Source organism: Chiroxiphia lanceolata, chromosome 2 (assembly GCF_009829145.1).
Source record: "Chiroxiphia lanceolata isolate bChiLan1 chromosome 2, bChiLan1.pri, whole genome shotgun sequence".
Classification (NCBI taxonomy): domain Eukaryota; kingdom Metazoa; phylum Chordata; class Aves; order Passeriformes; family Pipridae; genus Chiroxiphia; species Chiroxiphia lanceolata.
In genome coordinates this window covers 97267478-97295450 of record NC_045638.1, presented here as the reverse complement: position 1 = coordinate 97295450, position 27973 = coordinate 97267478, and the positions used below count along the sequence as shown (strand labels likewise).

Sequence of the window (27973 nt, the reverse complement as noted above, 5' to 3'; positions counted from 1 at the left end):
AGGTGGCAAAAAGAAAAGGAGCAAAGTGAAATAGAAAAGGTGCCTAATTAAACATATAGATCTCAGAAAGATGTCTGTCCATGTAGTAGGAACAGGACACTGGAGAATCAGACAGTTAAGCACAACAATAAGTATCTAACCAAGCTCTGCACTTTTCCCAAGTGCCATAGGACTATGAACTCGGCAAAAAATCAAGTCAACAGTATAAAGTGGAGAAGTCTGTAGTTCTGTCTGGAAAATATCTAAAGCAAGCAGTGTTTTGCTACACTGGTAGCAGATTTTCCAGCAGGAAAAGTCCCAGTGGGGATCTTATGAAAACATGTGGATTACTGTAACACCTTAGCTCAATCTGACACAGAGCATTTAGGAGGGATGCTTGAGGTGTGGCTGCATGACTGTGCATGAATTTCGCAGCAGAAAGAGGGCTCAAGTGCTAATAAAGTTTGCATGAGGGGTAGAAACAAGAATGTCCCTATGGGCTGAACTGGATAGAAGTTATCACACAGGATGGGATATTGGTAGTTCTTTTGTTTGTGTAATGTTATTGCTGCAGTAAAAGGATATTTTTAGAATATGCTTTTCTTAAAAGGAATCGCAGCTAAACTAATCAAGGAATCTATATTTATCACCAGTGACATGCATGCAATCCCAAAAGTGCCAATAGAGGTTGCATTGATAGAAATTCAGAACAGAATATGCCACTGGGAAGTAGCTTTTCACTGGATTTCTCTCTCCACTAGCACTGGAGAGGCTGGAGTCTGTAGTCAAATCACACAGCCTTACCCCCATATTATTAATTTGGTTTAGGAAGACCATTTACCCTCACGAGTTTTAAAGGGAGTTGATGCCAAACAACCCAACCAAAAGTAGGAGATCTCTTTGGAAGAGGACTGAACTTGGAGCTGTAACTGAAGGTAAGAAACAGCGAAGCATCTTCCAATATGAAGAGAACACTATGCCTCACTAATACTTCTTTCCTTCTTTCCTACCCTTTCAAACAGGAAAACACAACATAACATTTTTCGTATGAAAGGAATGTTTTAGATAAAACTTTGCTATAGATACAAAACATAAGTACACTCCACACTGCTCAGATGCATTTCTGTTTTAAGGCATCAATTGTCCATGAGGCTGTAGTGTATTCAAGGCTGTAGTGTATTTGCTTCTGAAAGAAGTATCTTAATGCTCTTTGTTAACTGTATTTTAATCTCCCAATTTACACATCAACTATTTTTCAAAAAGCAAAGTTTTTAGAAGGCTCCAGAGAGGACTATGGAGAAAAGGAGGTTGAGGGGAGATTTCATCAGTCTCTACAACTACCTGAAAGGAGGTTGTAGTGATGTGGGGATCAGTCTCTTCTCCCAAGTAACAAGTGACAGGATGAAAGGAAATGGCCACAAGTTGCATGAGAGTAGGTTTAGATTAGATATTAGGAAAAATTTCTTCACTAAAAGGGAGGTCTGGCATTGGAACAGGCTGCCCAGGGAAGTGGTGGAATCATTGTCCCTGGAAGTGTTCAGGACACGTGTGGATGTGGCATTTTGGGACATGGTTGAGTGGTGGGCTTGGCAGTGCTGGGTTAACTGTTGCATTCATGATCTTAGAGGCCTTTTCCTAATCTAGCTGTTTAGTTATCCGCACTAGGAAAAATTATATGGACATACATTCTTATCTAACATGTTTCTCAATTACATTTTCTTAGGAAAAAAAAAGATTCTTCCTTGTGTTCCCTTACACCAACAGGTTTACAAGAGTTAAGAATGCTTATTTTTCAGATAGGTCGTCTCTCTGTCATTATCTCTCTTGCGGACCAAATCTCTCTGTTCTATTCCAAAGAAAACATAACCCACCTTTTTTTTGGTCAGAGTTAGTTTGAAGAAAGGCACACACCTAAAGCTCTCTCCATATTTCCCACCTGAGTCATCTGTGAAAATATCTGGACACCTTTGCTCCTGCTGAAATGAACTGGATCACTGAGCAGCTTTAAGGGAAACTAGCTGAGAGCTTATTACTTCTTGCTGGACAAATAAGGTTAACAGCAGCAAGAACACTGATTTGGCATGGCCAGAACAAGCCCCTGATGGACACGAATCTAGCACTAGGCCACCTTCATGCACTTGACTGTCTTACTGGACATGCTGCAGAGACTTGCTACTTTCAGCATCTGTCCCTCTGCAAGGCCCTTCTACCTGTATTTGGTTTCTGTCAGCAGGACTGTCAAGGTTTTCAATTAATTACAAACTCAAACTCCAGACAATGTATTATCTGTAGTTTCCCTCATAAGCCTTTTTTCACAGCAGAGTTGTGATTGCTTAGGGGCCAAGGTGTTACTGAAGAGAAACCTTCTGGGAGCAGAGGAGGCTGAAAACCTCTCAGGGCCAAGTTATCATCACATTACACTTCCTTCACAAATTTTCACAGCCAGCATAAAAACAAATCAGGGAATGTGAAAAGCAGCTATTTTGCTTTAGGTTGATCAGATGCTGATGAAATTAGGCTACCTGCTGGTTCTTTTCTATGAGATTTATTTCAATAACTCAGAAGAGCTGAATTGAAAGGGTTGGTTACCAAGGACTAGTCTTTCTTGGCAGAACAGCCACCAAGTGCTAATTTGATACTAACATAGAAGGGTTTGGGTTGGAGGGGACTTTAAAGAATCATCTAGTTCCAACACCCCTGCAACCAGCAGGGAACCTTCCACTAGACCAGGTTACTCAGAGCCTCATTCAGCCTAGTCTTCAACAACTATAGGGATGGGGAGTCCACAACCTTTCTGGGCAACCTGTTCCACTGTCTTTACTCTTCTTGTAAAGAATATTTTTCTAGTATCTAAACCTACCGTCCTTCAGCTTAAGGCCATTTCCCCCCCATTCCTATCACTACATGCCCTTGTGAAAAGTCCCCCTCCAGCCTTCTTGTCAGCCCTCTTTAGGTACTGGAAGGCTGCCATAAAGTCTCCCCAGAGCCTTCCCTTTTCCAGGCTGATGCTTTTTTTTCCTTTTGAGTGGCAAGTCATTTTCATCAGTGAGAGTTAGAGGATTTCCTTAGCATAATTGTCAGAAGGGTAGCGGATTTAGGCACACCGAAGGTCTGGTCATGTTTGAAATGATTTGGGTGCTTCTGATTTTGGACTGGACTCAACACTCCTGTGAAGAGTATGTTTTGTACCTTCTCCCTTTGGGATTTGTTTTCATTATTAAGAGAGACAGCAAATGCTAGCATAATACTCAATAAAGGGAAGAGATCTGTTCCTCCACCATGTGAGTGATCCAGCGTTAAAAGAGTAGCTCCAGGTTGAAGGAAATCAATCAGTTTGGGGTTGATAAGATGTGAAAGGGCTGATGGTATGTGGGTTATTACTCAACTCTCCTTTGGATGAAAAAGAAATCAAAAGAGGAAAAATGGGTTCCACCTGGCCTCTTTGATCTTAGAGCAAAAGGAAATCTCACTCACTTATAGTAAATTAAAACAAAGTCAATTAAATGCTACTCTTCCCTGTTAGCTTACTGTGAACTTGAGCTGTTTTTGAAGCTAACTAACAGCATGGGCCAGAAGCAGGTCTAGTGAAAGCATGACAGATGTTGAGAAAGTGTCCCCAGAGTAGCTCCTGCAAAACATCTATTTCCCTTATAAGAGACTATTAATATGGGTTTTCTGAGATGAGGGACCAGATTGAAATACAATATTACAATTTACAGACTGATGTACTGTACTGGTATGTTCCCATTATTCATAAGTTGTGCCTGCTAGTCCTCTGCAAGAGATCACTGTAGGAGAACCTCACTAATGCACACACCCCAGACATGCACACGGACACACTCAGTAGCTGTTCTCTCCTTGCTGATCAGCAGACACTGAGGTTGTGGTCCTGCATTCCTTGTGGATTCATATTTCCCAGGCAGACCTCAGTGGAATGGGCAAGAGAAGTTAAATTTTGGTTCTCTGATTTATGATTTCACATAATACAAGAGTATTTCATGAACAGCAACAGAATTAACTTGAAAAGGAATCATTTCAATGAGGGGGTAATTTACCTGAGGAACTCACTTCCACAGGACAGCAGGGGGCCCAGCTAGGAATTAATAAAATAGATCTTTAAAGGACAGTGAGAATTACCTGCCACAATACATAATTTTTATATGGGATAAAAACTTAAAGTCATAAATTATTATGTCTTTAAGTTATAGGCAAGTAAATATTTTATTCAAATTTATATGTTTTTTGTATGTACAAATAGTTAATGAGGGTTATAATAAATCTTCTCCCTTAGGCTTATTGCTTTGTAATTATCCAACATGGGTCTTTCATCTTCATTCAAATCATCTCTAAGTGGCCACATGTCAGAGACAGAGTAGTGGATGAGATGGACCACAGGGCAGATCTGCTCTGGCCAATCCTACATTTCCAATTCACTTCACCAGCCTCAGCAGCAGTAAGAGAAGGCACTTACTTCTCATTTACTCTAAGGCTTCCTTTATTGCACTTTTGCCTTGCAGAGAGGCCTGGATTTGTAAGCTTGAATTTATGTTCTATTTAATGCCCTTTTCCATTACCAAAGCAATATAAAGAGAGCTTAAGGGAAAGTGAGAATCAAGCTCAAGGAATGCAGGATATTGCATGCATGCTTCATCAGAAGGATGTGTGCTACAGTCTGTGTTTTCTCATCTGTATCATTTTATCAGGCGTTTGGCAGGAAGCCTTTTAAGCATAGTGAGATGAGATTTGCTAAAACACTGTCAGCAGTGGTTTCCAGATCACTGTGACTGCCATTCTTTCTGCTAAGGAATACTGTAGCAATACATGAAGGCTGAATATATCTGCAACATTTGGATATTATAGTTGTTTCCAAGTAGCATATAAGTATTTCAAAGATGGGAGGAAACATTACTTAAAAGAATTTAACGTTGTAAAAGACAAAGGGAGTTATGTTTGAGCTCCTAAATTCACAGTGACCTGGCAAGCACTTTCAGCTACATTAGCAGTCATGCTGCACGTTACTTCCTGTTTTACAAAATCAAGTCTCGAAGTTCAACAAAATCAGTTAATATTTCAGGCACTCATTTGTGAAGACCTTGGCCTAAATTCTTTGACAAGTATTTTAGAATTCAATCTAGTAAGCCCTAGCTTTACTTGAAGAACTTTGTTTATTTATTTTATTCAATTGGCACCCTACATTCATTCACTACTGATCTTTAATTCAAATTCATTAGACCTCATAAAAAGTTTGGATTTAAAAGATGACGCTTCTTTGATTTAGGGAAGGATGAAAGCTGAAGGATTAAAATTTGGATAGGATTTTTCTCTCTAAACATGATAGTACTTGGATTTTGGTGGATGTAAACCCTGATTCTTGTTTCCTGTTTAGTGGTACATCTCTTCTGGTATCAGAACCATATTCCAGAATATGGTACATCTTGACTACAGTTCACCAGAGTTACAACAGCAAATTAAACAGCTTTTCCCCTACCTCAGATGACAAATGAGCAGCTACATATTTTTAAGCTGGGTAAAATTTTTCACTCGTTCCTCATATGGGATAACACTCTTCTGTACTAAAGATCTCAGAAGAAAACAACCTTTCCCCAGAGAAAAGTCTCTAATCCTTTTGTCTAGGTTCACTTTCCCCATTTTCTTCCACACCTTTGTCTCCAGAACCTTTGTTTTCTGCATACAGATTTAATGTGCCTTTGCATGGCAGACACTAGTTCTCCCTCTCTGTGTCCTGGGCTTTGTCTTTTCACTTCTCGGTTTACATGCTGGCATTGCTTTTTCCAGTATGGTTAAAACAACAATATTTGCTAACTAACTTGTGCTCCTTCTCCAGCCCCTTGAGCTACCCAAACAAATTGGTAAAATAGACGTTACCATATAAGAGACTCATTTGCTCTGGCACTCACCTCAAAGCCTCTCTTATGCTGCATACTGCAGAGAATCAGGGCTTCAGCGTTTAGGATCTGCTGAACAATACCTTGCAGGGTATAGAAAGATTCTGAGACTGAACCACCTGTTAGGGTTTTTTTCCCAAATAAATTGTAATGGAACAGGCATAGAACATATCAATGAAGTTACCTGCATTGAATGACAGACATCTGATAGAGAAGCCGCAGGCGTAAAGAACACACAAAGTTGTATATGGAGATCTATCAAGTCAACAGTTAGAAAGTTGTCCAGCATAAAAAAATGTCTCATGTGAAATGCTCAGTGTTCACAAGCAAAGTTCTGTAAACTTAAGAAAGCTTAATTTAAATATAAACACAAGTAAAAGCTAAACTAGCAATTTTTCTTTTTTTTTCTTTTTGCATATTTTTGTTAGGTGCTTTTTCTCTGCCTAAAATATGAAGTCCAGAGTGCAGCTGGTGTAAGTCCTCACTATAGATTTCAAGCAAGACAGTGTCAGACACTGATCCAACTGAACTAAGGACCCATGTACTTTGGGAGTTGGCTTTGGGGGAAAAATTCTTACATAGATACACAGAAGACAACTAGGGAGAACACCAGTTCAAACACAGTAAAACAAAATACAGAACACCGACATAAATATGCAGATCAGGAATCAATCTTTCACACTGATCCTACATTCCTTGCATAGCTCGGTATATGCAGAGAATGCGGGATGTGGCCCTTCCATTAGACATTTTTGCAAATGAAGGGAAGATTATTTGCAATGGTAACATTTTAAGTTATTTTGGCATCAGCGCAAATTACCGGGGGCAGGATCAGATTCCCACACAAATATGGAAGCTCTCCAGCGAGCAAGGCAGGGATGAGAGAACAATACAGCAGATTAATTCTTGTCCAGTGACCAAAAAGAAGGGAAATCCTAGTTATTACACACTTCCAAAACTTTCATTACTTTTTCAAAAAAGAAGAAAGACTACAGATTATATCATTCCCAAAACCAAGGAAACATTGCTAGAAAAATCTCTTTCTCAAAAGAAACCATCCTTCAGCAGAAATAAATTCTGAGATGGAATCAAAAAAGAAACAACAGAAGCTTGGTAAGAGCCAAAAAGAGAACCATGTAATTCAAAAAACAAAGTAGCAGTTCAAATGATACTGCAGGATGCACAAACACTAGTAGATAATCTCACAGATGACTTCACAGAGCCCCTCATCGACCCAGGTAATTCTTGATTCCATTAGAAAAGAGAGAGAATAATACTAGAAAAGAAAATTAAGAAACATCCTTCCTCTTTTTTAAAATAAAAATCAAGATCATCTCCCCTCCCCCCCTCTATCTGGAAGCAGGTTAGCTAACCTTAACAGTCTCAATTTAAAATAAAATATATATTTTTATATATATTCATATATATAATAAAAGAGATTAGTGGCAGTGTATGCAAAACAAAAAAGAAAACAAAGAAAAATTACTTTTAACAATCTCGCTTTTTTTGTTTTTTTACACAAATACTGTTGTAAATATATTAAAAAAATCAGCATTCTATCTGGTAAACGTCACTTTTGCCCCTCTATAAAATTTTGAATTAAAAAAGTCCCAAGAACTCTTTTTTTTAAATTATTATTCCCCTCCCCACCCACCCTCTATTCCTCTTTCTTCCACAAGAATAAATCCTGATGCAACTTTTTTTTTTTTTTGCAAAGACTGTGGGAACTAACTCTTCTCTTGTACCTAGATCCATAGGTTGCAACCTCTGATATCTTTGATTTTCCTCTGTGTTTCTCTTTGCCTTCTGTGAAAGTCCCTCTTGATTGTGCTGAGGCCCTGTGCTCAGCGAAGACACTGAATAAATTACAAAAAGCCACCGTTGCTCGTTGTCTGAATCTTCTTGGTTTCTGCTATAAGGTGGTGGTGGTGGTACGAGAAAAGCAGCGGGGAGGGTGCGCCAGAGAGCGTGGGATGGAGCAGAATCCAGGTGAGGAACCTCTGATTCTTTTTCCTCACCCTCCAGGGACTCCACACTATCCAAGCCACACTGCCTCGCATTCCCCTCAGCCCTTTTGTGTGTTTGTGGATGCGTGTGTGTGTGAAAAAGCAGACTCGTGGTGGAAACCAGCAGGGCCTTGTTTCCTCTGGTTGCTGCTCAACCAGAAGCAAAATATTCCACAGTTCTAACTGGATACTGTGAAGTCCAAAAGCGGTCAGCAATGTGAATTATGTCCATTGAAACACTGCAAGCGGTGTACTTATAATGACAGTAGGCCTTGTAGATTTGTAGTATATTTTGTTTTGTTTGTTTTTTTTGTAGTGCTCTTCACAAGTGAGAAAAAAAGATTTTTTTTTTTTTAATATTTTTCTGTCTGTTTTTTTTTTAATTTTTTTTGTGGTTTTTTTTTTGTTGTTTGCTTTTTGTAGTAAAGAAGGGTTGTATTTAGAGGCCAGTAGCTAGAGATCCAACCAGTGGAGCTCATGAAGCACTACCTGGCCTTAAGGCCACCATCCGAGGGAGGCTGGGAAAATTATTATTCACCCAGCCTCCGGAAATGTAATGTACCAGCAGGCAAAAAACAGTTCTTCATGTAGTACAAAAACAACAAAACAAAATGAACCCAAAAAAAGGAGGAAAATAAAGGTAAAAATGAAACAAAAATAATTTCTTAAATTCTAGTGCCATAGCTTTCTTTTTTTTTTTTGTTGTTTCTATTTTTGTTGTTCATAACAAAGAGAGAGAGAGAGATTCTACTTATCCGTCTGACACATGCATCCTCATGTGGTCGTTGAAATGCTCGATTTGGTCAAACTTAGCTGGACAGACAGAGCAGACGTACGTGGTCCCCTCCGTGCAGGCCACCACCCCGGCGGGGACAGCCCTCGCGCCGGTGCCGGTGGCTCCAGGCGTGCCGTTGGTGGCACTGTGCAGAGCCACATGCCTCTCCAGCAGGGTCTTGTGGGAGAACTTCTTCTTGCAGATGTAGCACTCGTAGGACTTCTCCCCACGGTGGAGACGCATGTGCACATTAAGGGAGCTCTTCTGGGTGAAGCGCTTGTTGCAGATACTACACTGGTACGCCCTCACGCCGGTGTGCGTCACCATGTGTTTGATTAGGTAATCCTTTAAAGAGAAGGAGCGCCAACAGATGCTGCATTGGTGTGGTTTCTCACCTGTCCATTACAAAGAGAAAGAGAGAGAGAAAGAAAAACAGACAAAAAAAGAAAATCGTAAAATTAAACCAGCCCAGTAGAATGGTTGGCAATAAACTAATGGTAAGTCTTATGGGGGTCTTTGAAGAGCTGCTCTGGCTAACGAAGAGTAATTCTGTTAATAAGTGTGTTTTGATACACAACATTTCTTGTAATCAGAGGTTACAAATGCTTTACAAAGGGGGCTGTAGGTATTCCCAATCCACGTACAGTAAAAAAGAGTTCAGGTGATCTCTTCAAGTTCACACAGGACTGGAGTTAAAATGTCCTGATATCTACACTCAGTTTCAATGGCACAGCCTCTTCTGCCCGTGTCCTCATGCTCATTTCTAGACAGGTGTTAGCCAGGTTACTTTACCTTTCAGTGCCTCCATTTCCCTGCATGCAACCTGCGTTCAATAAAAGCATGGACAAAGCTAGTGATCACCATATAGCTGACCTGTAACACGTTTATTTTGGCCAAATTGCTTTGCATTTCTCAGAAGAGAAATGCTAGAGATTGTCAAAGGAATCCAATGCTTTCTAAGACGTTTACATTTGTTGCCTCCTTTTTTCTGGTCAAATCTCATAGATGAAACATGGATAAGAGTAACTGAAAAGGGAACCTCAGTATACATAATTGCCCAGGCTGGCCAGCACCATGTGAAGGGTAACCTAACAGATAAAATTATAGTGTAAGAGACAGGAATTTTAAATGATTTGACTGCCAATTAAATAAAACACCTTACGAGGTAAATCAGAGATAAAAAAAACTTATGTAATCTACCACATTGCCTTGGATCTCCAGGACTGCTGTAAAACTGATTATGGTAACTTGTATAACTGAACTCTGATCATGAACTCTGACAAACAAGTGACTACAACGATGAACTGGGAAAATTACTTAACTGAGAACATACAACTGCTTTGTTCAGGCTACTCTGAAATCCTCCTCATGCTCAGAGTTCTTCTGGGAAACGATGCCACAGTCTCATGTTTCATGGTATCAAGCAACGTTTTCATGATATGTTGTTGCATTAATAATGTAGACAATAACTAACACCCTGGATGCCCCATCAAAAGCTACTTTTTAATTTGTTTTCTGAATCGCTTGTGGTATATTTCAGGTTTGGTAATTCATCATCCCCAGAGCTGTTAGGGAGAGAGACAGCTCTGTAACAATCAAAATTATTCTCTGTTTCACTGATTGAAAAAATTATTTTCCTGTGGTTATTCTGCAATTTCCCATCTAGCAGAGATTTTTCTTTATTTTTTTTTCTTTCCACAGACATCCTGCTTCCTCCTTTTTACAGTCTGTCTGCACTGTTTTAAATCCTGAAGAGTCAATCTTCAGGGACCATGACACGCCTGTGGTAATATATAATTTACTCTTTGTATAGTGAGACTACAATATGCCAGTTATACTCAATTTTAATAGGAGATAATTAATATGGATTGGATGTGAAGGACCTACTTTTTTATCTCTCTGAGTCTCTGTTCCTTTTTATTTCATGGTTTGCATATATGATGGTGACATCCATGAATGAAATCCACTTGCTGCTCTTCCTTGCACTCATGAGTTTGTCCCTATTTGGTGAAAGACACTTGGTCAAAACACTGAGTCCTTACTTTCCTGATGGCTTTGCCAAACACAGTAGTGAAATGAGTGCAGACAGACCAATTTGCTTGACACATTATGTGGAAAATGATAGTCTGTCAGTTAGAATAACATCTGATTAACTTAAAAGAGACCGATTATATTTACAGTGCTCGTTTTTGCCTGAGGAAATATATGTCCGTCCCAGAGTTTGTAATAAGTTGGTCTCCTCCACTCTAGACCCTGTTAGGGCTATGCTATAAAAACACCTTAATTTTTTCCTGCATATGTTCCTAAGAGACACTGAATTCTGGTTTTTTAACCTCAGTTTCAAAGCCTTCCCGAGAGTTTTCCTCTCCTAAGAATCTCAAAACTTTTTAGTTGGTTTTTTTTTTTTTTGCATGTAAATATATGTGCTTCCTCAGTGAGCACTGTAGATTCTTTATTCCCATGATTCTTCATCTTGAAGTCAGAGAAAACTTTGCTCAGTGAGTTAAATGTGCATGTTCCTCCTTTTGCTTCTTTATTTTGTATTTGGCTGGTATTAGACAGCGATGTGGGGCACTTAGAAACATAGAATCACAGCATATCCTGAGTTGGAAGCAGAAAAAGCAATGTCAGTGCCTGACCATGGTCCCTTTGGCATGCCTTTTCCAGCTCCAGCGTTCCTGGAGATGTAGCCTCTGTGGCTCTTTGAACCCTAACCCTAACCATAATGGATGCTTGGTCTGACACTGAGGCCACAGAATCCTAGAGTATTCTGAGTTGGAAGGGATCCACAAGGATCATCAAAGTTCACCTCCTGGGCCCGCACAGGAGCACCCCAACAGTCACACTATGTGCCCAAGAGCATTGTCCAAGCACCTCTCAAATTCTGTCAGGCTGGTGCCATGACCACTTTGCTGAGGAACCTGTTCCAGTGCCCAATCACCCTGTGGGTGCAGAAACTGTTCCTAATATTTAACCTAAATCTACCCTGAGACAGCTTCATGCCATTCTCTCATGTCCTATCACTGGTCACCAGAGGGAAGAGATCAGTTCCTGCTCTTGCACTTCCCCTTGTGAGGAAGCTGTAGACCACAATGTCTCCTCTCAATCTCCTCTTCTTTAGGCTGAATAAGCCAAATGACCTCAGCTGCTCCTCATATGACTTCCCCTCATCCCATCACCATGGGTGCCCCAGATTACGGTGGTATGGAGGCAGCAGTGTTGGGGCCCTGCACAGACATTGCATCCATTCCAGCACTGCATTTCCGCAACACTGCGTGTCTTGGAGAACAACATTGCAGGATACATTAAAGCCAGTTTGTAGGGAACATGGGAAAATACTCATCTCTAGTATGTTTGCATCCACATGAAAGAAGAAAAGGAGGTTGGCTTCTGTTGCATGGAAAGCTACACCAGACTGTAGTTTTCGGAGCATAAGAACATACAGAGATTTGAAGACCTTCAGATTGTTGAATTCTGGTTTATGATTAGACTCCTCCATGACTTCTCTTGTGAGCCCTCCAAACAGGAAGACTAATTCAAACATTTACATGTCCTAAATCTTTCCCTTTTTCTGTGGATCTTTTCCAGAGCCACTTTGCCTGGCTTCTTTGACCAGGGATAGGGAAAATAACCCTGACAGTGAGAACAGCTGTCTGCTCTCCATTTTTGTAATGATCCTGTCCAGCACTACACAAGGTAGCAGACATCCTATCTCTGAGGCTGCACATACAAAGATTATTTTCAAAAGGGTTTTCTGAAACCCAGCCCTCTGTTGGTTGAGGTGCAATTATTCTCCCAGACATTCCAGGAGCCAGTTTGTTCCTAAATGAATTTTGAAATAGTTTATCTCCCCGATCTCTCCTTGCCACCACAGTTCATTATTCTGGGCATTCTCAGACCCATACAAATATAACATTAATTAATGATTAGAGATGCCTACCAATTTTCTTGGTTGGTATTATGTGTAATAGCTAGGAATGTTTTAAGGTCAGGTCTTCCAGTACTACTCTTTATCTGACTCCAAATAAAAAGTGCAGTGAACAGTTTGGGGGTAGGAGAAATAAAGCACCCAATCTCAGTGAAATTATTTGTGAAAATGCCTTTCTAGCTTTTAGACCAAGGATGCAAGGAGATATATTTGAATGTGTTCTGAAGGAGATATTTTTCTGAATAAAACAACACTATGTACGTAATATTTTAGCTACGCATCCACAACAGAAAGATGAAGAACATAAACAGATACAAAGGGTAATCTTGGGATTCAGGACTCTTGATCCTTGCAATTATACATTTTGTACCAGTCCTGAAATGTTGATCTTTTTGTACACGTACATGTCTGCCTTAGATGTCTAGAGCAGTTTTTCATTTGAGTGATAAATATAGGTAAATTGAAGTTAAAAGTTTACATACGCACATGGAATTGAAGTCTATTGCATACAACTGAGAGGTATGACCTACATTCCTCCCATACTTTGGGTAATTTTTCCAGGTTTCTACTCCATGTATCACAAACCCAGCATTTATTTTAAGATCTGATGTTAACAAAACCACTGCTGGGTGAAAGAAATATTTACTCTTTCTCTAAACTAGAATTTCTCTCCGATGTCATGAAGAGCCGAGGGCTAAAGCAAGCAAAATTTAGTCCTGAACTCATGACAGCTCCTCCATGTAAGATACATATATCTCCTTGCTTTGAAGTCTCATAACTTGAGAAAGCTAGAAAAGGCAGTTTTGGTTCAGTAGAAAATATGGTTACCTATATTGTCTCAATAGCTCATAAACCATATACTAAAGCAGCTGCGTTTTTAAACAAAAAAGTGCTGATGTTGTGTTCTGTTGCGTTTTACATATATTCTTTCAAAATTTTCTCATTGAAACCTATGTTTCTGTACTCACAGCTAGTGAATTACCTGACTTTCCAAGAGAGAAGGGATTACAGCAATCAGCTTCAATGTAGTACAGAAAGACCTCTTTCCCTCCTTCCTTACAAAACTCCCAATTTACTTTCTTATAGGAATATGTGAGATCAAGAAAATATGTGGCAATGTGCATAACATCCAGGTCTGGTCCTACTGCTGCAGCTCCATCAGTAATGACTTTGCCCTAACCTCATGCCAATTATCATCACCTGAGCTTAAACCTCTGTAGATTTAAAACCTACAGGGGTATGCCCTTTCTTAGTATATACAGTTTTTCTTATGACTTATTACAGTTTCCTCATGCCACTTCCACTTAAGGTTGCCTGGTCACCTTGCAGGATACAACAAATGCTTACCATTTCCTTGGACAGATGCAGGGCACATTTTACTCCAACTAAAATGAGCTTGTTTCTGCACCATGCACAGTTAGGCCCCTGCATGAGATCTGTATGTTTCTGCAGAGGCTCAACTTCAGTGCAGTAAGCTTGGGAAGCGTTCAGTGACACCCTGGATAACCCCTCTCTTCTGTTTGTGTTGGGGGCTGGCATGTTGGCAAACAGACTCTAAGTCCATGGTTGTAAAGGACTTTCTCTGGCTTCATATATAAGCCAAAGGGAAGTACTCTTACCTGTGTGTACAAACATGTGCTTGACATAGTTCTGTTTGGCGGTGAAAGTCTTGTTACAGAGAGTGCACTCGTAAGGCTTTTTTTCGCCTTGCCCACCCGCTGTGCTGTGGCCCGCAGAGGGGGCCAAGGGCTGTGGGGCTGGCAGCTGGGCAGTAAAGGTTGACAGGCCAGGCTGGGACACTGTCACAAACTGTGTCTGTTGGCCAGCTAAAGGCTGGGGCAGGCTGAAGAGAAAAGGTTTAGGGCCACTGCCAGCAGACTGCGTGGTGAAAAGGGCAGGCAGGTAGGTGTTGCCAGCTGTGCCAATGACCTGAGTGTTGCTGGTCAGAGTCAGTGGCATCCTCAGATTGCTGGTGAGGGTTTCTGTCTGGCGTAAGTAGATCTGTGTGGTTGGCAATGGTTGGGCAACAGTTGTGTTGACAGAAGGCTGCAAAGCCCCCTTTTCGGTGCTGTTATTGACTGTGAGCACTTTGCTGTCCATTTCAACGTCATTGCTTCTCTCTGGTGAGGAAGAGTTGGCATCTACATGTTGCTGCTGCTGCTGCGGCTGAGTGCCATCAGCAGGGACGTCATTTTGATCTGCTTGAGAAGGTTCTTGCTGCCCATCCCGGCCCAGAGCAGCCATAAACTGCTGCTCCATGGAATCAGGCTCAGTGCCAATGGAGGAACTGACGCCTGAGTCAAAACTCTCCCCTTTGGGCTCACTCTCAGTGCCTTCTGCTTGGTCAGTGTCCTCAGTGCATTCCTCAGACTCATTGCGCTCAAGGATCTGCACCCTCTGTTGGCCATAGTAGTCATAGTCATCCTCCATCTCCTGCTTAATATGGATGTTGCCCATCAGGGTTTGAATTCGGACAGGGCGCGGTTGCTTGCGGCAGTGTGTGGTCTCTGGAGTGGTGGAGAGGTACCGCTCCATCTGTTGCGACCGTTCATGGATCCGGGTAATCCAGCTGGGATCTTCTATGTGATGGTCCCTGGGGAGTCCCAGGGCTGTTTCATGGTGGCTGACCACAGCTCCACTGTAAAAGGAGCGCTCCCCGCTGCCATTTTGCATGGAACAGGCATAGAGGGCCGAATAGATCCTGTCCACACTGTGCTGTGAATGGCTCTGCAGGTAGCCAGACTCTGTGTCGGTGCTCTGCCCCGAGGTGCCTGATTCGGGTGTTCCTCTGGGTGTCTCCTGGCCAGAATCCTGAATCACTGGGTAGACCTCTCCCACATTTTGCGAGACAATCCTTGTGCACTCATCGATCACAGTCTTGATCTGCAGGATGCTGGCAGCTGTGAGGATCTGGAGGGCCTCTGACTGTGAGACCCGCAGCACCCCGCTGTACATGAAGTCAATGAGCTTTTGCACAGACTGGACTGACACCACTGAGGGGATCTCGATGTCACTGTAGCCCAGCAGCAATTTGTCCTGGAAAAAGGGGCTGCCAGCCGCCAGCACACAACGGTGGGCGCGTAGCATGCTCCCGTGGATGCGGACCGTCACGTCACAGAAGTGGCCACGGTTGCGCTGCTCGTTGAGGGTCTCGAGCACAGAATTGCTGAAGTTGTGAAGGTTGATGCTATGAATGCGCTCTGTCATCCCCTTGCAACTGATGTTACCTGGAGCAAAGCAGGAGACAAAAAGAAAAAGAAAAAAAAAAAGAACGGATTGAGTTTTGTCCTCTGCAGGGCCACAGTCAGAGCACTGGCAAAGGTGACTGCCCACTGGGTAAACAAAAGTGACTGCACTGTAAAAAATCACATACAAGGGCGTTGGTAAGAAGACATCATTTTTATAAGGCCAGGAGTAAATTTTGCTGGTCATTTGCAGATGCTCAAGTCCTGCATTTCTGGGCAAAAGCAAATGAAGACAGGTGTAGCTGGGCCTAAATTCCAATCATATTACTGGGCCTATTGGTTTTTCTGGCTTTAAAAAGCTTAGAGCCAGCCAATTATAAACACTGAGCACATGGATTAAAGCTGGATTTTAAACTGTTTGGATGTGGACCCATGCCAGAAGAGATCAGAATCTTATTTTAATGACCCCAAGTTGTTAATGCAAAGAGTATATATGAAAATGTGATTTCTATCTAGATTGGTATTTTAAGGAATGTGGATCCTATGTTTCACAGTACAGTGAAAAAAACTGGCAGTTGCTTTGTAAAATCCAAATCTGGTTCAAGATTTAGGCTGTAAATGTTCCTAAAATCCCACGCACAGTTTTGTCTGGGTTCTGGTTTAGAACATTTGCTACCCAATAGTAACAAACAGTCCTCTGAAAGAACCCAAAGCAAAAAGTTAACATGAGCTGTCCCCTTAATTTTTAGCATATCCCAAGTTCTGACTTGCAGCAGAATGCCATCATATAAAAACAAATGTTCTCCTGCTGTTATTTACTTGACAGAAACTGGAAAATTACAGACATTTACTCCAAGGAAGATTTTGTCTTAGTTTGGCTGGATAATCTAAATAGAGAACAGTTTAGAAAAGCATCTAACCAATTTGGGTACAGAGCCAATATAATCTTCAAATTTAACTTTTACAAGTGACTGAAAAGTAACTTCTTGATCTCTTTATCCACTGTTCCCTATTTTCATCTTGCTTCCTTTGGTTTTAATGCTTTTCTATTTCCTTTCCTGTTCTTTACCATTTTTAGTTCTATTCAGATTTTGATAGGCAGAAACTGTTGTTTCACCTTTTAACTCCGAAGAACCAACTGCCTTTGGAATGGTAAACAAATAAAATAGTATTAATAATTTTCTTCTCTTAGCATTTGTAGCACGTACATCACCTTGGTTCCTAGAAAAGCGTGCAGAGAAAAGTAATGCTAAATCACCACTAGTATTACAGACATTTTATCTTGAATATTCCTACCTAAAGCTACAACCCCTCTTGCCACAATTACTTGTCAATGTGTGAGGATACAAAAGGAAAATTTGGTAAGCAAGCACGAGTAAATTAAACTAGCTTATTGTCACTGTCTAACAGAAATATACAGAGCAAATAGCATTGATAGCATTGAAAGCAGTGCCTTTTAGCCCAGCAACATCTCTCTAGTCCACACGGGCACTAGAACACTATTCACTGCAATTTGCAGGAATATGTGACATCTTCCCTGCTCCGCCTTTTCCTTCCCATTTATTCACTTCTGACATCTCAAGCACCCTCTACTTCGGTGGTTCAAAGAGAAACCATCTTGGACACAGGCGGTTGTTTTAATTCTCTGAAGTAGTTAATGATAAAAGGGAAGCACAAAGGCCAGGAACTGGAAATCAGGATGGGCCTGGCTGTCCTAAGAAGCCTGATGTTAACAGATGTACCAACCAGTACCAGAAGGGTACTAATTGCCATGTGTGATTAGCACACTGCAGGGATGCTCACACAGCAGAAACAAGGAGGAAACTACTAACAGTATGATGGAGGTTGTGAAATACATCTGTCTTGTTCATAAGCTTAGCCAGGAAACCAGAGTTTCTTCCTCTGATGAGACTGACCATAGGACTGGAAAAACATCTTAGGCATTCAAATACATTGCAACTATTATTACACAAAATAATGTACAGAAGAGATGTATTTCCTCCTTCCAGACAGAGTAATTCTCCAAATGCTTACAGGGCAGTTCAGGATGCTTCCCTTCCCAACATGTCGGATCACACAAGAATCCAAAATGTATTTACATAAAAAGTCGGAATCCTTGGTAAAAGCTTTGTTCTGGTGAAGCAATGGAAGGGTGAAAAATTAATGATAAATAGATGACACATCTTTTCAAGACCTACTGTAGGCCACAGCAAATGATTGTATAGCTACCCATTTATCTCTGTCTTGAGTAGTATCAATGACAACTTGATTTGATCCTAGGACAGTCTTTTCACAGAAACATGACTTTATGTTCTGCTTTGTCAAATGAGGTATTTGATAATAAGAAATATGCAGCAGTCCAACTCAATAACCAAAAAACCCTGCTTTCCACATACATTCACAGTGTGGAATATTCTACACATCTCAGAGAGGCTACAGACAGGTCTCTTGATTTGAACAGGTGCAAAGTAATCTGCTTTTTCCCTTATGCCCCTTGGCAGATAAAATAATTTTGTGAGTGGAACTCTGAAAAATGCATCCTCAGGACAAGTCCTTTCCAGAAAGGTGTAATATGCATCATGAGACTGGATCACTTCTTGGGAAAGTAAACTCTGCCACTTACCCACAAATTGTGTACAGAAAGGAGGAAGGGCAAGGTTCATCTATAAGTTTCAACAGCCCTTCTCAGGTCCTGGCTGTGGGAATCGAGAGTTGTGTAGCCACAGAGTTGTTAGATGGCTTGATCTAACAAATCAGGCAGCTGGGCTTAATCATGCCACAGAAAAGAAGTTTGTTTGCATTGTTGAGAGTGATGTGAATATCTCTCCTCTCTCCTACAGGAGCTGATTTAGGGTGCACCTTGTGGTGTAGGACCTGATCTGAAAACCAACTGAGTCACTTCATAAATGGCATGGAATGCTTTTTGTTGTTCCTGTTAGTAAAAACAGAGTTTGCCCTTAGAAAAAAAAATCCTTTCCTCCTTTACTTCTTCAAGTGAAATTGGAACAAATACCACTTCTTCACCTGAGAAACAACTGAAATTTACTCCTTAAGGATAAAACAAGAAGGGTGGTGGAAGAGACACACAACAAAGGGAAAAAAAAGGTAATAGAGATTTTGAGGATGATTATTCTAGGCCATCTTCCTTGACATTCAACACTGTAAACTATATCTATCCAAAGTGCAGGCAATCAAATAATTTGCAATAGTGTCAGAGACACTACTGCACAAACCACAGCAGTATGAAGAGCAGTTTTAACAAATTCCAGAGACTGGTTTGTAGCAAAACCTGCTGTCCCATGCAGATCCTCTCCCTCTGCAGGAAACCGGGTACAGATTTTTGTGGTTGAAAGCCGAAGGTCCAAAGCTGATGCTTCCCATAAAACGTGGACTTGCCAATGCAGGTTTGATTCTAAGTAAGTGCCACATTCTGACAAAGGCTACTAGAGCCTTGGACAAGCCAGAAAGCGTGTCAGCTCTTCACAAGACCCAGCTATACACACGAGCACTCACCTACTCGTCACCGCACAGAATGCCTGGCTCAGGAAAAAGACTGCTGTCTTGGGCTCTTCTCAGGCCTGCCACTCTTTTAAACTCGAGACAGTGGGAACCTTTCTGCGGAATTCAAGTGGTCTTTGTTAAGTATCCCCCCCTTTTTTTTTGTCCAGTAAACATGATGTAGAGATCCCAATGGACTTGTTCTGAGAAACTCCTGTAAAATGGTTTTGTCCCCTTTCTGTGAAGCTAGTTCTGATTGGAGGGGTATTCACAAACCATATAGGAAAGAATGGGTGTGAAAATGCAAAGGCCATTCTTACCCAGATGGGCAATGAATAGGCATTTGCAGTTAAAAAAAAAAAAAAAGGCAGAAAAAAAAAAAGGAAAAGAAAAAAAGCCCAGACAACTGCACAGATTATGCACATTTGAAATCCTCCTGGGATACAATTTGAAGCTGGCATGGCATAAAGGTGAAACATATTACTGTGCAACTTTGAAAAAAGCTTCATTTGCCCGTATGCAAATGTACCGATTAAACTGTCAGGCTATTCACATAAACATGCATGGAATTCATCCTCAACTAGTAAGAAGGAGCAAAACGTGGATGGGAAAGGAAAAAACTTTTGTTGTGTAATACATGACTGAATGCTTAGATTAGTGTTTCCCTGAATCTCATCCACCCCTCCTGCTGACTTTTATGCTATGGGCATTCAAAAGAAAGTAGGTTTTACCATGACAATAACAATGACAACCTCTCCAAGTACAGTACCAAAGAGGAAGGCAATGGCAGAAGGAAACAGCAGGCAGTGGACTCCTGGAAGATGCTATAGAAAATGTGGAAGTGCTGCAGTGAGGTACATCAAGCATGGCCTGAGGCAGCTTTCTATTTGCCATGGTTACCGTACACAGACCTACATAAACTAGAAAGTTACGGCTTGCAAAGGTGATTTTTTTTTTGCCAAAACCATAAAAAATGACCCCCAGCAAACACATGATGTAGCAGAGCTAAAAAGATGTACAGAATACTGAAGACTGAAGGCCAAACACAAATGGCTATGCTGTACATTTTAAAATGCATTGAGAAAGGATTTTTTGGTATAGCCACTAGATGTCCCTTTCTGCAAAGCCAATTGCTGACAGCTTTACTGTTCGTACCTGAAGGATATCAGAGACTTTGATTTTCTCTAGTGCCCTTTAAAATCACAGTATCTCAAAGCTCATTGATGACTACCATTTCTAGAAACACACTGATGATGAATCCACCACAGCTACTGTAACTCAGCAGTAGCTTGGTGCATAGCCCGCACCTGGAGCAAAACTGCCTAGGACACCGGAATCCAAGCTCTTTTTGGAAACTTACTGTGTGTTCTTTCACAGGAATTACTAGCAGAGTGAAACCCAAAGACTCTGTCTTGCTTTCATACTTACAAGGGAAAGAGAATAATTGTCATATCCTTGAGAACTGGTAGGCTTGCTAAGACATATAGATTAAGTTTTAGCCTCAATCTTCTGCAGTAGCATTTAGAAAATTGTTTGGCAACCCATCCAACTGGTACTAAGACAAGATCAACTAGAACTAGCTTGATATATTTGCCTAGTTTGTCTTCCTGACAACCTTCTCAGCCCTTGCATTAAGAATACACACTTTGAAAGAGAGCAGAAAAGTTGGAGGTATTGTATCTTGTACATAATATGATAACTCTATATTCTTAATATCAAAATGACAAGTGCCTCCCTAGTTGGGAGAACACCCTGGGCTAAGACAAAGATGTAGAAGTTAGGCTTAGTAGGCCTTCTTCCTGCTTCTGAAGTTGTTTCTCTCTGCATCAGTAATCCAGCCACTAGTTCCTGGGAGCACAACAAGCCTAACTAACCCACTGCTGCTGGAGAAAAGCATTATCATCTATTTCTTACTCTCTTTCTCTACCATGGGTGGTTTTGGAAATCTCTAATCCTTGGTCTTCACACCAAGTGCTGTATGACCACAGCCTTCTGTTTGTATCAGAAGGATGCATCAGGTTCTTCAGATTGTCATCTAGTCTACTCCCTTTCCTCATGGTGGGAATAACTTACCTACACTATCTCTTCAGTAATTTGTGTATCATGTTTGCAAAAAAATCAACATTGTGGGGGATTTCCACTCCCTCCCCAGACAGACTGTCTGCTATCTTTCCGGCAAGAAAGATGTCTTAGTATTTAACTTTGAAAACGATTATTCATCGTTTCCTCCAGCAGATAGAGAGAACTACTGACCACTTCTCTCTTTATCGGACTCTCTCATATATTGGAAGGTGCCTCACTTTTCTTCTTTAGACCTGTCTTTTCTAGGAAATACAAACTCAGGTCTCCAAATCATTATCACTGGTTATAGGTATTCCCCTCATTTTTATCTTCTTCCATCTCCTTTCCAATTTGTCTTTCTTTCACTTAAAATGCAGCCCTACAGTGGATAAAGTACTATAGCTAAGGGAGGTGAATGAAAGAGTTGCCTATTTATCATCATATATGATACTCTTTAAAAACTTTACAGAATAAATAAACCAACCAACCAAAATCCTGTTATCAAAACAGATTTGCCCTAAGAAAGATATATCTCAGTAAAGAATCCTTAAGTTGGGATGAAAATCTCAACTCTTGCGAAATACAACAGTTTAGTGGAAATACAGCATTTCCACCACAACATATGAAAACTACTATAGCCCCAAAATTTCCATAGGAAGTTTTTTCATTTCCATACATTAGTGTGTTATATTCCAAACTTAGCACCATAACCATTGGTGCTTTCTTCAGCTTCATTGGCCCGATTTATCCCAATTGACAAAGCTTTATTTTCTGTTGTCCTAAAGTTAGTTACTCTAAAATAAAACTGAATTAACAGAGCAAAAATTTCCATATAATGTTTCCATACACAAAATTAGTTCTGCATCATGTTCTAACCCTCTGGGACCAATGTAGTGGGGCAACATTTCTTCCACTCGAAGAAGTGACCAGAACTCAAATCCTGAAAACCTGGTAATGTCTGACTTCTCAGCATATCTCAAAAACAGTGGAGAGGCCATTTTAGTCACTCCTGCTCAGACTGATTCTCCTGAATATTTGGCCTCATTCTAAGCAAGAGGAAAAGCTTATATGGAGTTTCGGGAACACAGAAGAACATTTGTATCCTCAGCAGGAGATCTGACCAGGAGTAGCCCTTGCTTTCTGTTGCCTTAAAGGTTTGCTGGAGTTTTCACCCAATCATCTGCTTGAACATCTTGAAATTCAGTATCTCCTTCTATAATATCTATCCAAAACAAACACCAGATGACACTACACAAATTGCCCTAACCCTACCAGATTGTTGTTAGAATCAAAATATGTAGCAGTCTACATTTAACAGGAAGTACTGTATTTTTACCAGTACAACATCTATTAATGTGTCAGTAATACACTCTATGGAAGAAAGAATCACTGCGTTCTGAAAGCTGTCAAACTTCTCTAAATTTCATCGCTAATAACTACATTTGTTTGAAAGACATAAATGCACGCACACACAAACAGAACCTTGTTCTCCAAGGATAAAACATATCGAAGAGACAGCAAACAAGAAAGAGTTTGCTTAAACTTTGTTCAAGAAATAGACTTTTTCTGAGACTGGAGAATATTCAGCAAATTTCCTATGGACGATTTATTCAGTTAATTGCCCTGTCCTTTTTAGCATTTACCTAATGATGAGATATCCATTTTACATAAAACTGAAGACTAAACCATAGGTGTTCTGTACATAAATGGCTTCTATATCCAGTGGGCATAAATCCCCAATGTCAAGAATAAAAGCCTCTATTTCCGCCTACACGCTTGAGGAGCAGGCAGTGAGTCACCTTCCTGTGCTTCGTCTGAAAGACCACGAGAGGTGTCCATCAGCACTAATCCTGTTTGCTCTACAATCCACAGGAGGCAATGTCTGTGCCTCAGTTTGCTCCAAATGTAGAACAAAGACGGCATCACTCATCCCATCCTGCAGGACTGCCTGCCTTTATTAATCCTAACAAACTGTTCTGCATTCCTTGGATAAAGAATACTACAGAAAGATGAAGAATTATCTCCACAGTTCTCTTCAGATTTTGTTCTCCATGATTACCAAAAAGTTGTTTTCTTCTCAAACTGTTTAGTGCTTTACTTCCTCTATACCTCTTTATGGTCAGCATCCAACTTAAAACCATAAAACACCAGGTAAAAACTGCTCCAATTCATAGCAGTGTCGTGACCAAAGCCTTCAAAGTGTTACAGCATGTTCAGCTATTTTTAAGTTAGAGAAGTACAACATTTTTAGTAACATTTTTAGCCGGGGTATTTACTTTTCCCACTTTCAGTCCAATCCGTATACTTGCTATTTTAGGAATTTCAAAGATACTTTAAAGATGGTATAGGCAAAAGCCATTTTTTATTCCTAGGCACATATTTGGGGTTCAGTCCAACATAACTCCACATTGAACACTGGCACACATATACACACACACTGTTTTTCTCAGGTCCTCTCTCAGACTTTGTCTTCAGACCTTGTGCTGCTACAGCCATGCCATCGTATCCCCCTAACATAGACTATGTTGTTGGGGGATACTTCTCCTGTAGGTACCTACAGCACCTCCAAGCAACATGTATGACATTACCAGAAGAACCACTGAAGCTGTCATCACAGCTGCATTAACAGGGATTTCAACAGACTGGCTATATCATTACAAGGGTGGTAATTCCTGTGCCCCAGCCAGCTGCAACCTATATTTTGTCAACAAAATATAAGCTTGCCAAATAGCATTTTAATGCTCTTTTTTAAAAATGTAAAGGGAGAAAACTATTCAACTGCCCTCTTAAATTTGGAAACAGAGAAACAACATGGCCACATGATGGCACCATTTCCTAGGAAGAGATACGAGGCCACACTCATCCCTTCTTCAGCAGAGAACATTTTCATGTTCTACGTGAAAACTGTTTCGACCACACTCTCTTGTTCCCAGGGAGTCATGCACGATCCTGCCAAGCCCCAGCATGGTCCAACTGTTTTAATTGGCTATAAGTTTATAGCAGTTTGGCTCTTTAAAAATCTAGGTGCATCTATTGCTAGTTTTCCCCTCACAGTGCCAGGTGCTGTTACTCAGAGGGCGTTTTGCACTGGTGGACCCGCAGCAAGAGAGCCACTGAATAGGGAAGGGGTGAGATGGGCCAGCAGTGCTGGTGGAGTTATGGTGTGAGCACTCCCCAAACAAAGAATAGGGGGATGCTTCTTGGGAAAAAAACCCATCACTTTTTGGAAAATGTAGGCAAACAAGGTGATTTATTTTGCTGTTCTATGGTCCTGATTAAAAGATTACTCTAGTCCTTAAGAATACCTTCACCTGCTTTAAGGGCTTTTGTTTAAATCCTAAATAGTGTATTTCAGACTGAATACTCATAAGGAAAGTGGATAAGGATTGCTTTTGGTTATCTTGCTGTGGGGGAACTGTATAAACTTATACCCTCTCTCAGAAATGTTGTTTAGGGAGGAGAAAGGGCTGGGGTTGGAGGAGGGAGCTGAGTCTGGAGAAGGAATGAATTAACAGGATAATAGGTGCAAATATATTAAAACATGTCTCCAAAAGAGACAACTGTTATTCCATGAACTCTTTCACGTTCGCCCTGTATTGTTAGGTTTTTCCCCCAGGCAGAAAGACAAGGAGGAAAAGCTTATCAGCCTGAGTATGGTTAAATTCAGTAAGCCTGAAAGCCTGTGGGCTTTGGTTAAAAGGAAAATATAGATTAAAACCTCTTAAGGTAATTACCTGTTTAGAAGGTTTCTATTCAAGCTAGAATCCTCTACAGGGAGTGTTTGTAGCAGTCTGTTAGGAGAAGGGTGCAGTCAGATATGTCTGAGTTTTGTGGGAGAGCTGCTGCCTGTAGAAGAGCACTGCTTATATCCTGCATGGTTCCAGAGAGAGGCCTTTCCATGTAGGAGATTTTGTTCTGGTCACAAAACTGCTGGTTGATGGGAGAAACAAGGGATGGATGAAAAATTGTAAATGCCAGTCCTTAGGGCTGACAAAAGGATTCTTTTATCTCTTCCAGTGACTTTATCTAAGCCCTGAGTAGAGGAAAGCTATCACATGAAAATGCTAGATTTTATTTGGTTATTTTTTCCATTTATCTTTTTTATCTGCTAGTGAAAGGGTAATTGTCAACTAGTACAACTGGGTGCTTTGGTGAATATTTCAACTTAGAAATATCGTGAGACAAATATTCATACTGTTTTGGACTGTGGCTTCTTTATTTTGAGTTTATGGGATGAGTGCTCAGGCCTGCTTATAATTCAGATTTAAATATCAGTGGGAAACAGCACATGCTCATGTCAACAATGCTGAAGGCCACAGGGAAAGTTTCTGTGCTCTGTAATCCCTGGGAACAGACTTATTTCCAAAATCACCTACTTAGTTTTGATAGGAATAGAAATGTATGGCAGAATGCTTTAAACTAATAAATCAAGGAAATAAACAAGAACACAGCATTGCTGGGTGGGTGGATATCATCAGATGGATATCTCTAGCATTAAATGTACATTGTCAGTTCCAACGCTTCTCACTACCCCTCAGGGAAAAGGCCCTGGAATTACATGTATACACAAGCATACAGACACCAACAGGTGATACTAATGCAGTGCATAAGAGCTATTTCTCAGGTCTGCCTTCAGGCACATTCTACCCTCTACTCAGCTAAGAACATCAGAGACAGCATCTGGGAGTTTTATTTTGAATACAGGGAATATGCCCTGTTTTGAAATGTGGCATAGGATCAAAACACAAGGTAGTTCTGTTAAAATTGACATGGTTGCCCACATAGACAAGGAACTATGGGGAGAAGCCCCTTTCTCTGTTTTTATTTCCTCTATCATACCCCTTTTCACACAAAAATTGCTACTTTGTGGATTTTTTCTCTATCTGTGTAACATCAATAAATTACACGTTATCACGCCTATCATCTAGTTATAAAGAGCCTTTCAAGATTTTTAATAGATGCACAATATTGCTACACTTACATTTTCACTGGTTAAGAAGTCAAAAATAGCTGTTGTGAGATTACTCTTAATTTATACTACTTCTCTCTCGTGGGCTTTCAAGAAGCAGCATTTCAATACAAGTCACAGATTGATACAGAGTATATATTGCACATCCCAGCCAGGCAGAGATCCTTTCAGTGTTTAATAAAACAAAGCTAGGATGAGTAAGGGTTCTAGGATTTGTTTATCTTTTTTTCATAGGTGCAGTTAATTCCTCAAGGAGCTAATAGAGCTGTCAGGTTACCTAGACATCTTGAATTCTCTTTGTACTCTAGTTCCTGAGTGGTACATACATAAGACTAGATCTCATGTTATTTTAGCCCTATAAGTGACTCTGTGGACAATGAAAATTGTCACAGAAAACATAAATGAAAAGATGGCACAATGGCATCCCCTCTAGAAACAATTTGGATTCCTTGGGAATCCAAATGCACAGTGCCAGCCAGAACACATCGCTGTGGTCTGCAAGGCAAACACCACGATGTAAATGAAGTTTAGTGACATTCTGACAGGCTTACAACTGACTTTCACCTATGGAGTAGATCAAACACCACATTTCTTGTGAAAATACAATGACTTTCCCCCACAACATCTCCTAGCACGCTTTATACACATTAGTAGGAGGTACTAAACAGCACCTCGATATTATGTTTCAGGTTCTCTCCCAGTACCACGCTAAGGCCTCAGTTCAAAAAAGACTTCAATGAAAGAGCTCTCTTTGTTCAGCTGTTCAGTGGATAACAAGGCAAGAATTGTTTTTGGTTTTCTCTTATTTGAATACTGATTTGGCCCTACCTTTTTCTAAAGTTACCGAGGGGGATCACAGCACAGAGATTACATGGCTACTCTACCATAGGCAAACAAGAGAAAAGAGGAGGAAGTGACTAGGGAAGCTTAGAGGAAAAGAGCAGAAAGCTCCAATGCTAAACAGATCACAGTGGTGAACAGGAGCAGAAGGTGACCAAGTAGGTCTTTACACCTGTAACTTTGGAGTTGCATAGCTGCAACAAACCAGGCAACTAATGCACCAGTCAATGTTTCTCTAACCATGGGACGTGACTCCCGAGAGAGATGCAAGCACTAAGCTACATAGCATTTTAACAACCCACAGCAGGATAAGAAGGAGATGTAGATATAGCTGCTTCAGTTTCCTTCAGACAAGAGTCACCTGTCAAACACTGAAGTGCCCCTCTGTAGACTATATTAACAAAATGGTGCATTTGGTTTAGTCTTCTCACCCAGTTGGGACAGAGGAGATGACAGCAGTAGCATGTATGGTTAAGACAAAATAACAATGATTGGCATGATTTTGCTTGACATCCTTCAAGCAGATCACATAAAGTGACAGTTTCGGTATGTGCAACTTTGGGAAGAACAAGTACTAAAAGGAAAAAAAAGAAGAGGAAGTTAGTCAGAAAGGGTCTGAAAGGAAAAGATAAGGAAGTAAAATCCGTAAGATCAGCAGGGAGGTGGCCTTAATAATACTTTAATAGAGTCCCTATGCACACCCAAAGACAACAACAGAAAGATGAGGAAGTAGAAAATGCTACAATAGTTAAATAACAAGGTATAAGAGTTCAGTAAAGCTGAAAATGTATTCTCCAAATATGGAAGTCATGCCCAAGTGACACTA

At 40.7% G+C, this 27973-nt stretch overlaps 1 protein-coding gene across 25 annotated transcripts in view; it reads right to left on the bottom strand.

Annotated features, from left to right (window-relative positions):
• Positions 1–7551: 7551 nt before the first annotated feature.
• The window catches only part of ZBTB20 (zinc finger and BTB domain containing 20), a 477688-nt gene continuing 457266 nt past the window's right edge, over positions 7552–27973 (bottom strand). For 24 of the 25 annotated variants that reach the window (XM_032678457.1, XM_032678452.1, XM_032678453.1 and 21 more), the window contains 2 exons: positions 14214–15821; positions 7552–9061 (listed from right to left, as the gene is read on the bottom strand). In XM_032678457.1, the coding sequence (XP_032534348.1) occupies positions 8643–9061; positions 14214–15801 (2007 nt within the window). In that variant the 5' untranslated portion in view covers positions 15802–15821 and the 3' untranslated portion in view covers positions 7552–8642. Of the gene's footprint in view, positions 9062–10553; positions 10667–14213; positions 15822–27973 lie in introns of all 25 variants that reach the window. The other variant, XR_004355162.1, reaches the window with a different exon arrangement.